This window comes from Taurulus bubalis, assembly GCF_910589615.1.
Source record: "Taurulus bubalis genome assembly, chromosome: 3".
In the NCBI taxonomy this organism is placed as follows: domain Eukaryota; kingdom Metazoa; phylum Chordata; class Actinopteri; order Perciformes; family Cottidae; genus Taurulus; species Taurulus bubalis.
Window position 1 is genome coordinate 21,612,798 of NC_136591.1, and position 12,491 is coordinate 21,625,288.

The following is a 12,491-nucleotide window of genomic DNA, read 5'->3' on the forward strand; positions in this document are numbered from 1 at the left end:
CCGTAGATCCCTAAAACACCAAGCGAGTTGCCATCAAAGAGGGGACTGGGTGACCTTGCAAATCGGTGATTTCACTGGTATTTGTGGGTTTCTTTCCCTTTTTCACCTCCATTTTTTTTCTTTTTCCACAAGCTAAAGATCACTAGGTGACAACAGGGAACTTACAAGCAATGTGTTAATTAAAGTGTGCAAGGTCCATGCCATTTATGATATTCTCAATTCCTAATTGGAGCATCACGAATTCCGAGCATTTTCACAATTTATTTAGCAAAATGCCAGGGTTGTTTGCCTCGTTTCTCTTTCCACTAGGTTTTAGACTGCCAATTCAAATATCCCCTTTCACCCACACACAACATGTGTGCATGTTGGCGGTCAACTGTCCACTAGTTTAACGAAGAGTTCAAGTGCAACTTTTAACAGGAGACTTGAGGCGACAAAAAGCCTATATCTGCACCAATTCTTTGAGGCTGGCTTGGTGTGTCAGGACCCTAAGGCAGCCGAAATGTAGGCCACAGAACACACTGACTGTGGGAGAGAGTCTGGGGGGGGGATGTGTATTGCGAAGCGCATTACTTTCGGTCCATCTGTCTCTATACACTCCAACCCCCCCCAACCATGACCTTCCTTTCCTCAATCGCAGTCTACAGTAAAGCACTAGTCTAGGTCTAATCTGCCTTTAAACTGGTTTGAGCAGCTCTCTCCCTCCCTTCCTCTCGGACTTCCTCCTGAAGGTCGGCCTGCAGCTTAACCCAGATGCTGGTGTCCCGACTACACAGAGCCTGAAGGAACAGTTCTGTGTGTTCTTTTAGCCGGTTCAGGTCGCTCTGGGTGCGCCGGTTCTGCCGGTGCAGCTCCTTGGTGCGGAGTGCGATATCCAGCAGCCCAGATTTGCTCAGGATGTTGTAAGTGTTGCAGAAGCGCTTCCTCTTTGAATCAACACCACCGTCACTGTGTTTACATTCTTCCGATGAGCTGATCTCCTGGGTGACCGTCCGGGGAACATGGCCAGTGGCTTCAGTGACAGACAGGGAGGTGGAAATCTCTGCCTGGCTAACAACAGATGAAGGCCTCTCACTGGCAGGACTACTGCTGGCACTGGTTTCTGTGGTGGGAGAACAAAGTCGGCTCTGGAGCAGAGGCAAAGTGGTGCCGGGTGGAGCAGGGACACTGGGAGTGGTTGAGGCAGAGTCACTAGCACCACTACTCAGTTTTCTGTTCTGCTTCTCTCTTTGACAGTGTTCACGGTTGTTGGAGGTCAAACTGCTACCCCTCTCTGACCCAGAAGAAGAGGAGGAGGAGTGGAAAGAAGACGAGGATGAGGAAGACGAGGAAGCGGTTCCTCTCCCCGAGGAACTAGAGCTGTCTCCAGGATGTGGAGCGATTTTGGGGTAGGATTTCAGGATTGGAAGATACTTCTTAGGACGTCTGTGTCTAGAGGAGGCCTCTTTGGAGGCAGGGGAAGCTTGACGAGAGACCACAGGCTGAAGAAAGACCACCTGAGGCTGCTGGACCACAGGCTGAACCACCTCCACCGTGGGACTAAACCTCCAGGGCTTCAGAGCAGGAGAATTATCTCGAGGCTGCAAAGGGTTAAGAGGTCTTTTCAGGCACAATGAAAAATAATTGTAAAAGTTTTTAACTGCAACACTATTCACACCATAAAGTATACACTTCCATTGAGACTGGAACCCCATATTTAGTATGTGTAACTGACAAATAACTCCTATTATCAATACATCAAATTATTTGTCTGTTGATTAATTGTCAGAATAGCATCGGCACCACTACCCAGTCAGTTCTCAGATAACTAATCCCCTTTCCGGGATTTGTTTATGATGCAGATCCACTGATCACCCATTCAACCCTGTGTTGGACCCTTTCATGAGACAGCTGTCACAGGTCAATCGCTAGTTATCACCATTTGCAGAGACTCCGGTATAGTTCTCTACACTTCACTATTAAGCCATAAAATCACATTACATAATTATCAGATATAGTTTCGCTTTCACTTCTCTTCGCCTCTCGCTCACAGGTGTGCTTTCAATGTCTCTCTCTCTTTGTCTCTGGGGACAATGAAATCAATTTCGTACGACAATATCATTAAATTATTTCCTATCCGTAATAGAGACGCCTGGTCCCCCTCGTTCAAAGGAGGATCAGATGACACATGCTGGCTGGCGTGCAGTCCATTCATTGAGAGAAACTGCAGACGCACACACCTCATCGTGTCCGTCATATCGGGGTTTAACTAGTACCAATGTGAAATACTAAAAATTATTAAGACAAAACAAAAAAACACACTGTGCCGGCAAAAATTATATTTCAATCGAAAGAGCAATGTAATGATCATTGCAGTGGTATGATTGAAATGAGCCATTTAATCTAATTAAATGAAACAAATGTAAAGGTTTTACATTGACACAGTCCTTGAGTTTAATTAATTCATTAAAAGTCAATCTGGTCTGCTTTATTAACTGTTGGACAAATCTTTGTCATAAAAAAGGGAATAACCCATTACAGAACAATAAATCAGGTTAATATTCTTGGTTTTCATAGCCTAATCTTTCATATTTACATTATTTAATGAAATCTGAATACAATTTTGAGCAACTCCTATTTACTGTTACGTCTATGTTGTTGGTCAGTAAGTAGTGTTGACGCGATGTGAATAGTCACAGTCTTTTTTTGGCAACGCATTCCAGGCAGCTGTGATTGGAATGTGAACACACATTTAAGTTAACCACAGGCACGATTACACCGCAGCTTTACTGTTTTTACCTGCCTCTATCTCTGCATGAAGTTAAACGATTGAGGGCTGAAACAGAGTGGAAGGACATAATTCCTCCAAACAGATAGTGTTGTAAGGTTTATGTTACAGAGTTATATAGTTTTGCTGTGTGGGAGCAGCGTACCTGCTTGAGGAGGACGTTGTTCATGATGATCATGGGAGAGATGCTAGAGTAGGAGCCTCCCACCACAGCCAGCTGAGAGGACTGGGGCCCCGAGCAAGAAGTCTGCAGCCCCTTGTGTACGACCCGGTGGGGTGAACCCTCAGAGTCTGTGTTGTCCATTGTGCTCATGTGCTCTGAGCTTGCATCTGTAGACCAGGAAGAAGTGTTAATGGGATTCAAGTCAGCGATGCTTTACAATCTAAGCACATTAAACTGTTGCAAGAGCAAAGCCGAACCTGAGAATCCAGAGTCTCTCTCTGAATCAGCCCGGGTGCCTCCAGACTTCATGAGGCGGGGTCTGGAGTGACTATCCGCCTTCCTCCTGGTGCTCATCTCCTTTCCTGCAGTGAGTTACCGACAAACGTCCTCGACTGCAAGAAGCTCTCACAGCAACTACAAGAGCAATGACAGAATGCGATGTTATGTAAATAAACATAAAAGGTGTTAGCTGACACACTCAGTTAGTGCATATCAGGACTTGGTGCATGCTTGTTATTTCAATGTAATGGTATACAATAAATGCCACTTTCTGGTTTTACAAGTTGCATTAACGTTACACTTTTCAGACTTTACTGGACAGTTACATGTTCGTGCAATGGAAAATGCAGGCTAGTATGAGGTCATATGTATATAATAAATATACGATTAATGTATTACCATCCTTTTTTAACACACGGCATTCAGACTGTTATATCAACACAACTGAATAAAAACACCAAACGCCATTGCTATCATACATATTGTCAAAGTAACGTCGCCAATATTAAGGCAACGGTACTGTACGTTAACTCGTCTACAAATATAAAGATATAAAAGGTTAACGGTAATAACTAACTAATTAACGTTATACATTTAGTAAATATGAGGAGAATGCAGTTCGGCTGGCTAGCTTAACGTCACGCGGCAACTCGATTCGGCGAACGTTAGAGCGTCAACTGACAAAAGTAAGCAGTTAGCTAAAACGTTGGTGAAACACACAGAAAGAATAAGCGGAAGTCTACCGTGTCCTGTTCCAGCGACGCTGAAGGGCTGACGCTACAGGCTTCGCAGCCGGGTCGAGGCGGGCTGTCTGCGGCGTTTCGGTGACTTATGTGGCCGTTATTGCTGCCTAGCTACGTCGAGCAGAACTGTTCCACGGTATAGCGCACGAGACAACGTGGCTCCTCCCCCTTTCCCCAGCTCGGTCACATGCGGCGTAAGGTGGCGGCAGCCGTTTACCGTGGCGGTTGCATTGTCCTCCGTACGGAAGGAGAGCTCCCGACAGCGTCGTTGCTTCTCACGCGGCTACCGACAAATTGCCCCTGAGCGGCGTAAAATAAAATACAATCAAGAGACAAGGGTATCAGTTACAGACGCGCTGCTATATTTGGGTGTTAAGGGTGTGTTCTTAGCTGGAGTACCGTCGACGTCACAAGTATTTCCAGGCCTCTGATTGGCCGACGCGGCCAGCAAAGCACAAAAACGTGACCACTGCCAAATGTGTGGCAAATTAAGGGACATTGTGTTCGCTGTGCGGTTAGGTGGTGTACAGTAGGCCGACAGGCATCTTGAATGAACGGTCCTGGAAGTGACGTGCACCGTAATGCACTGGTGTGTTACATAAGAGTCCTGCGGGCCCGCAGCTAACCTAAGCGGGGCAAGTCTTCTCGGCGGCACGTTAGAATAAGTAAACGCAACGCTGCCACTCAGGACAAAGCGTTTCTCACGTGCTGATCGTCACTAGGCTGATGCTACTTTTCCTCTTACTGCACGTTTTCATGCATGAATAAAAAAAAAAAAGCAAGATGAGGTGGCAACGTTGTGCCTACATGCCTGCAGGAGACAGGACAACCTCTACTAAAGAAGAGCAGATAATAGGCCTGTCACATGCTGCAAGAGAATCCTTTCACAAAGTAGGATTAGAAAGTAAATTACCTGTTGGCACTCATTTGAAATCTATATAAATCTATATCTTTTTTGGTCACTTCTCAAGGCTGTCCGGCAAACCTGGTCCCTTTGTTATGTGAGACACCGAACAAGTTTTGCCCTTAAAATCCAGCCACACCTTGGTCATCTGACATGTCTCTGAATGGATAACAGTCACCCCTGTGCTTTGTTAACAATGAGCCACTACGGAGATCCTCACATCCTAACGGTCTACCAATGCACATGTAGATAACACAGAGGCTACTTGTATTCAGACTGCATGTTTATTGAATGAACTTATAAATGTGCTGTATCTCAAAATAGGTAAATAACACTTTAAAGAAAGTAACACATGATTAACAGAGGAGTCACATGGCAAAAGTCACAGTGAACATGAAGTCGTGGGATGGATGGGGGTCTTCGTCCTTTCAGGCTGACAGCATTCAACTCATGATCTCTGTTCTTTTATGAATCTGTTGTCATATGTTTGTTTTTTTAAGCCACCCACAAAAGCAACTATTTTAGGATTTTGGTCTGTTAAAAACAGCAGTTAGAGCCAAAGGAGTGTTCAGATATGGTTGTTTGATTTGATAATCAATCAGAAAATGTTCTTGGACAAGATGGAACGTCTCATGTCTGATTGGATGAGGGAAGATATACAGACAGAAGATTACTGTTGTTTGCCACTCCAAAAGTCACTTCTTTAAACTATGGGCCGCAGTGTGAATCAGTGAAGATTTATCTTTTTTTGAGACAACTGGCACCTGAAAAGACAAAAATACACATTAAAGACACTCATATTGGTACCCTGGAATGTGTATGAAACACGTCCGTGTCCATATTTTTTAACCAACCCAGCAAACAGCAGAGCGTTTGGTGTTAATTATCAACGTCATTCATGAGCTACTATTCCCAATTAGACTTATTGTTGGATTTGCCCTTTCAAATTCTGAAATAATTAAAACATTGGGGAAACCATAAAAAAAGTACATGTTTCATGTTTTATAGCTCTTACGTAACATTTCTGAGCAGAAACCACAACAAAGTACAAAATCTCGGTCACCATAATACTCAAGAGACTTGAATCTGCCTTTAAGATACTGACTGTAACTTCTTTTAATTTATACAGATGTTTTTATTTTCCATGCATTGTAAGCGAGTTAAATTGATCTCTTCACGAACGGCCACTGAAATGGTAAATTCTCAGCTATTTCCAAATTGGAAGTGGACTCAAGTGGTTATGAGACCAACATAATGTACTAAAATAAAATCTCAGAGCTACAAATCAACACCCGATGATAATGTTGACACTTAAATAGATGGATTAAAGGACGGACATCGGGTAATAGGTCCCTTAAGACTCTGTGTGTGACATTTCTCATTGCCGAGTGAAAAGGGCAAAAATAAATTCTCCAACTAAAGATTGGGTGGAGGGGTTATGAGATAATACGCCTCTAGCCCTTTAAGAATTAGCCCATATAAATGTATAGGTCCAATAATGCATCTTTTAGTGGGGCTCATTAAAAGGTTGGACGGATTCCCTTCCTCTATTCGGGCTGCTGGATAAGATGTCCCCTCTCTCCCTTTCTTATAGAGGAGAAGGTGAAAGCCTTTCCTCAATGCTGCAAACAGTTGACCTAGTTTTCACCACATCGAGCACCTATTCAAATCCCCCGCTGTTCCTTGCTGCCAAAGAGGAAAACACTGACTGGGCCAGCAGTAAAGGATCGGTTGGACATATTTCCAAGTTCAAAACAATACTCACAAGCCCATATTTATATACGTTGAAAGACTTGATTCTTAACAGCTGTGAAGAGATCCCTCCATAATGGGGAATACATTCCACAGTCCTCATTCGCTTCATCTGCTGATTTGAGGCTCTAGCCGTTTCAGAGTGAGACCAATAAAATGGATATCTTCCACAGTTACAGTGTTTCTTTGCCGTGTCAAGATGGAGAGATACAGCAACACAAGGAGTTTCCTTTTTGTATTAAAAAGCCTGTAACCCAAGAGATAGCCAGCTGATTTAAATAACTCAAACTGCTCCTACTACATTCGCATATCTCAGCCCCTTGTTAGCTTCAGCTAAACTTCACAATGCCATTTTTCAAACATGAGGATGATGGATTTTGTTCCCCACTGTGTTCATTGGAATTGTTTTAAGAAGAGATCGTTTCAGGGATGGTGTGGACAGGAGCCATGATTAAAGCACAAACTGTTTCAATGTACATGATGTTGTTGTCATAAGAGTAAACACATTTTTTTCTTTTAGTATTGTCCTCCACCTAAATAAATACAACTAACAGGTGATTCTTTGTGTCTTAAAGTCCTGGATCCTACAGTTTATATCAGCTGGATATAAAGTATTGCATGGACCTTTTGACCAAAAACATTTTGTAACACCCTACAAACCTGGTTACAGCTTAAAAGTAATTATTAAAGGCGATGCCTTTATTGAACACCAACTCAAGATTGGTTACGTATAACGATCTTCCTCGTCAAATTAAGACTGGCCTAAACACCTTTTTATTCAAGAAGACATTTTTGACTTTGTGGTAAATCGTTGTCAGCTATTTCTTTTTTATTATAGTTTGTTTTAACTATGTTTGTATTAGTTTGACTAAATATTGGCTCTGTGGCACTCTAAGATTCTTTTGAGAGAAAAGTGCGTTACAAATTAAATGCATTATTAATATTATTAAATAGCAGAGACAGAAGTTAGGAAGAGAGACAGAGATATAATTCTGACCTTTTGACCTTCATGTGAAAAGAGTTACCACACAGACAAACAAAATACCAAACTCATTGAACATACACCTCCTGGATCGGACTGTAAAATAACGGTCTGATATTTCTCTGAATTCCTTGGACAAAAAAATGCCTTTCAGCCTTGTTCACAAGATAGATTTGGTCGCTTTTTAGGTATATTCCTTGTTCAATTCACATTCTGACGGCTGCAGAATGGGACATGGAAAATATACTGAGCCCCTCCACCAATCTTTACTGATCCCTGCATTTATTTTTCCTTGTGCGTGAATCTGATGCACGGGCCCGTCCTTGGTTGGAATTGTCAGCGGCCTTGGATTATTATTATTATTATGATTGTGCCGTAAACGCATGGCTTTACGGAGAAGCACGAGCTCAACATAAATGGTCGGTGGATTACAGACCTGCCAAAGAGAGGAGCAACACAGCAGACAATATATTGTGACATTTTTTAATCTCATCTGTCCTTGGTAGTCGGACAGCGCGAAAGAAAGGAATCAGTGATGAATGTAGCTGTAAATGTCCAGACATACTGAAGTGTGCGAGAGAGTGTGTGTGTGTGTGTGTGTGTGTGTGTGTGTGTGTGTGTGTGTGTGTGTGTGTGTGTGTGTGTGTGTGTGTGTGTGTGTGTGTGTGCCGCTGGAGGGCGATCCATCTCTTACTTGCCACAGCCGTTGGCGGTCTTCTTGTGTTTCCTCCTCCGAGGTCTGTTCTTGATAGACTCGCTGCTGCTGTGGAGGAAGTGCAAAGTGCAGTGAAGATATTGATGTGTTCAAATCCGATGGACTCAAAGTTCATCCACTGACCTTTTATTATCCAGCTGTTTCTGACGGAGTCTAAAACAGTGGCGAGGAAGAAGAAGAAAAAAACACAAACAACTGGCAGTTAGGTGTGTTATAAAAAAAAAAATCTAAATTTTGCATGCCGTGTTTTAGAAAGAGTTACCTGCATTCACACCTCTGATGCTCCACAAATGTGAGTTCCACATGGTGCATAGATATCATGGGGTGAATCCTCATCACCTGAGAAACCAAGGAAAAAACATCACTGAAGGGCCATATATTTAATATAAACAGCATCTTTAACATCTCTCTTTAGGTATTTCTGATACATCATGTCTGATTAGAGATCTTTCTCCACCTGCAGGGTGATGTTGCTTTCAAGGGAGGTCTGGCATTCCAGGTTCTCGTCCCCGCAGCAGCCAGAGCAGCGCCACAGCGGGACACAGGCGGGCAAGTAGATGTACTCCACTTCTCCCGGGTACTCCTGCTCCACGTCCACCAATTGCTCCATGGGCCGACACATGCTCTTCGCCATCACCTCATGGAACACCATCACTACGAGACAAGCCGAGTCTTTAGATAATCTGCGAGGAGATGGAAATGCCTATTCAGTGGTGCGAACCTTACCTCTTGAGTGACCATCTTCTGGAGGGTGTGAAATCTGACAAATGCATACAAAATTATTAGAAACAGTTGACATCTACGGAGATCGACCCTTCAAATATATTTAATAAAGGCATTGACATCAATGCCAAACATGGTTGTCATGATACAGAACTTGCAGACAACGAGGAAACTGATACAAGCTAGAGATTAAATGGCTTCAAGTAGTTTCATTGTGCAGCTGCAGAGGGCCCTCTTGTGGCAGATAAAAAGGACTGCATGCACATTGATCCAGTGAAAACATTGACGCAGCACGGTGTCAGGAGTGTACCACTGTGCAGCTGTTTAAGTAGTAAAGTGAGCCCGCCCTTAGGAAAAATCTGATGTGATACGAGAAGGTTTATTATTACAAGAAAGCAAAAACCTTGTAAGAATGCAAAGAATAACAGCAAATAACAGTTGCTGCTTTTACTCGTGGGAGTTTTACACACAATAAACACAGTTCAAACAAAGGCAGCACTGAGCAGTTTCATGACTCAGCATGGATTTCTCCAAGTTCTCAGCCTCCAAACTCAAAATGACAATGTTCCTGATTTTTGAATGCCAAATCGAGTAGAAACACAAAGTGAAAAGTTGATCTTGGCTCTTGTCTTCTTTTCAATATTAACAATCTCTTTCTGACTCCTCACCTCTCCTCTCTGTGAACATTGATGGGAACATTGTCTTCTTAATGTCACAAGCAGGGAATGCTTCGTAGTTTAGCCAGCAGTGGGGTTTTAAAAATAAAAGTATTATGTTATTATTATTATATTATTTATGTTTGCTGGAAGTGAGTTTGTGCCAAAGAGTGTTGGACATGATGAACTGAAACTGGTGGTTTGCTATAAAAGGACAAAATATGGAAAATAATTAAACATGGAAAAATGTCTTCTCTTGTCCCTTTCTCTCGTGTTTTTTTTTCCCGTCCTCTAATTCAGTAACTTCCACAAAGCTCAGACAAATGCCCAAAGGGTTACTGAAGACATTTGCAAACCTGCATTTTAAAAACATTTTGGAAACTAGAACAACCAGTTAGGATATATTCATTGTGATTCCCCCAGTTATTAATGTGGTGGTCATTTGCGATTCATAAAAATGGAAAGCTGAACCCTGGACTTTCTTAATATCTCAAATGATTGGGTTTTTTTCTGATTCTTGAGGCTAATTTCTCATTTTCCTGCAGCCCAAACTACAAACTTCTTTCATGGTTTTATCCCTGACACTGTGACTTCATGCAGGCCATTCATATAATATTACAAACCACGAAAAAGGTTTTTGACATAAATTGAATTCCAACCAAATGCATTTGAACTGTCAAACTGAAAGTTATTATTCTTAACGTTATCCTTGGTGTAGGGCAAAGTATTTCCATTTATGCCCGTTGCTGTGTCTCTTCCAACATCTATTACACACAGCATTGTGGATGAAATATATATATATATATATATATATATATATATATATATATATATATATATATATATATATATAAAAACACATTTCACAATATTTTAAAGGTGACTTTAAACTTGTAATAGCAAACTCATCTCACCTCTGCACTATTAAACACATTTCTGGTTATTCCACAGTCTTTTAAAGACCGTAGCTTGCTCCTCAACACAAGTCTAATCTCCTCATAAACTGCAAACCATATTCACACCATGCAGCCGGTTCCCTGCTGGGAGACACTGAATGTATCTGTCTTGTCTGGGGCCAGATGTCGTAACACAGAGAAAGAGCTGCAAAATCAGAAAGAGATGAAGAGGATAACACCCTCATCATGACCATGAGCGTCAGCCTGGCTGAGCCCTGGTTTGACTTGTTCCTCCTTCACTTCTCTATCTCCACCTGGATCAGTAACATGCAACAGCTGCATCTGAAGTTGCTGTGCCACATGCCACATTCTCTGAACATGGCAATCCCCCTTAATGCAGATATTATCGTCATGGTGGGACACAGCCAGACAAAATACAGATAGTGTGTAAACAGACTGTGGAGCAGATGTGTTAAAAGTGACTCCTGTTAGCTTCACTGTGTCCTCCGAGGTGCTAAAAGGAGTCCAAACAACCCACCTTACGTCTTCAGAATGCTGAATATGTACTAATTTCCAATTCAATTTTACTTTGATAAATATAACAATGCTGAATATTCCACGAATAAATATGACAACCATTAATTTACTAAAACTAAAACACCGAAAAGTGCAATGTCCTATATCTTAATAAAAAACATGTCTTAAGTGAGTTTGCGTTACCTGTGCAGGTGCCAGCTGCAGCAGAAGAACCGAGAAGAGGTGCGAGAGTCCGATGAAACTTTGCATTGTGTCAAAGACAATTGCTCCCTCCCTTCGCCTCCGGCCGGTCGGTGAGGACTGGAAGAGTCGAAATAACAGCGTGATGAGGATGGTGAGTGGCGTGTTGTCCCGCTGTGCGCGAGCAGCTGGGAGCAGGCGCGGCAATCCCCTTGAATACATGTTGATTATTAATAGGAGAGAGAGAGAGAGAGAGAGAGAGAGAGAGAGAGAGAGAGAGAGAGAGAGGCTGGGATAAGTTACCGCAGTGTCTCTCTCTCTCTCTCTCTCTCTCTCTCTCTCTCTCTCTCTCTCTCTCTCTCTCTCTCTCTCTCTCATATTAGGCAATAATCAATGCAGCCATAATAATACCTGATCGCCATAACAAGAAATAACAGCTTCAGTTATAGTAAACAAAACTTTAAATACTTGTAATGGGAAAAGTAGTCATGATAAATCAATCTAAAGCTAACGCTATACATTAGTATAGGGGGGACCGGAGCCAATTGTAACGCACTCAATTCCTCCAATCAGGAACAAGTCAGTCGACACTCTGCGGAAGTTCAGTGGGATTCTCTCTCTCTCTCTCTGCCTGTGGAAATGGAGCAGGATCATTTCAAGTTCAGACTTGATTTGATTGCAAACTCTGCTGATTGATTTGCATTGTATTGTCCTGTTCAGTTAAAACATGTGTGTTTCTCACATTAAAATGAAGAATCAGGTGTTTCATTATATTTGTGCGCCAAACAAACCATCACAAAAACATAACTCATGACTCATAAAAAGTTGACATCTTGAAGCTACATGGTTTAAACAGGACATGGACGTGTATACAGACATAAATCAAAACCAGTGGCCGCCAGGAGCGGTGGGAAAATACAAACTGCCTGCATGTAAAAAAACGTAGTAAGTAATGTTTTGTCGTTCAGAAGTTTAAAGAAACAAACACTTTATTTCAAGTCTTGGCACAGACACAGTTGACCTGAGGTTATCAACATTGATGCTGCAAGAATGACTTATTCCAGATTTGGGCTTATAAATACACAAGCGTGTGTTTATTTCCAATAACATGCCCGTTATTGGTATATGTCTGGTACGAGAGCTATAAACACTGCTTCATAAATGTAGCCTTCCCGTTACACAATACCTGGCTTT

General features: G+C 42.2%; 2 protein-coding genes across 2 annotated transcripts; both read right to left on the minus strand.

Annotated features, from left to right (window-relative positions):
• Positions 1-665: 665 nt before the first annotated feature.
• On the minus strand, positions 666-3,284 carry cipcb (CLOCK-interacting pacemaker b; the record flags this gene model as incomplete). Its single annotated transcript, XM_079215403.1, has 3 exons — positions 666-1,580; positions 2,913-3,097; positions 3,188-3,284. 3 exons carry the CDS (start codon positions 3,282-3,284, stop codon positions 666-668), a joined length of 1,197 nt encoding a protein of 398 aa, XP_079071529.1.
• A 4,996-nt stretch (positions 3,285-8,280) lies between these two features.
• On the minus strand, positions 8,281-8,957 carry LOC306734361 (vascular endothelial growth factor A-like; the record flags this gene model as incomplete). Its single annotated transcript, XM_079215719.1, has 4 exons — positions 8,281-8,353; positions 8,429-8,458; positions 8,568-8,644; positions 8,763-8,957. 4 exons carry the CDS (start codon positions 8,955-8,957, stop codon positions 8,281-8,283), a joined length of 375 nt encoding a protein of 124 aa, XP_079071845.1.
• Between the last annotated feature and the right edge of the window lie 3,534 nt (positions 8,958-12,491).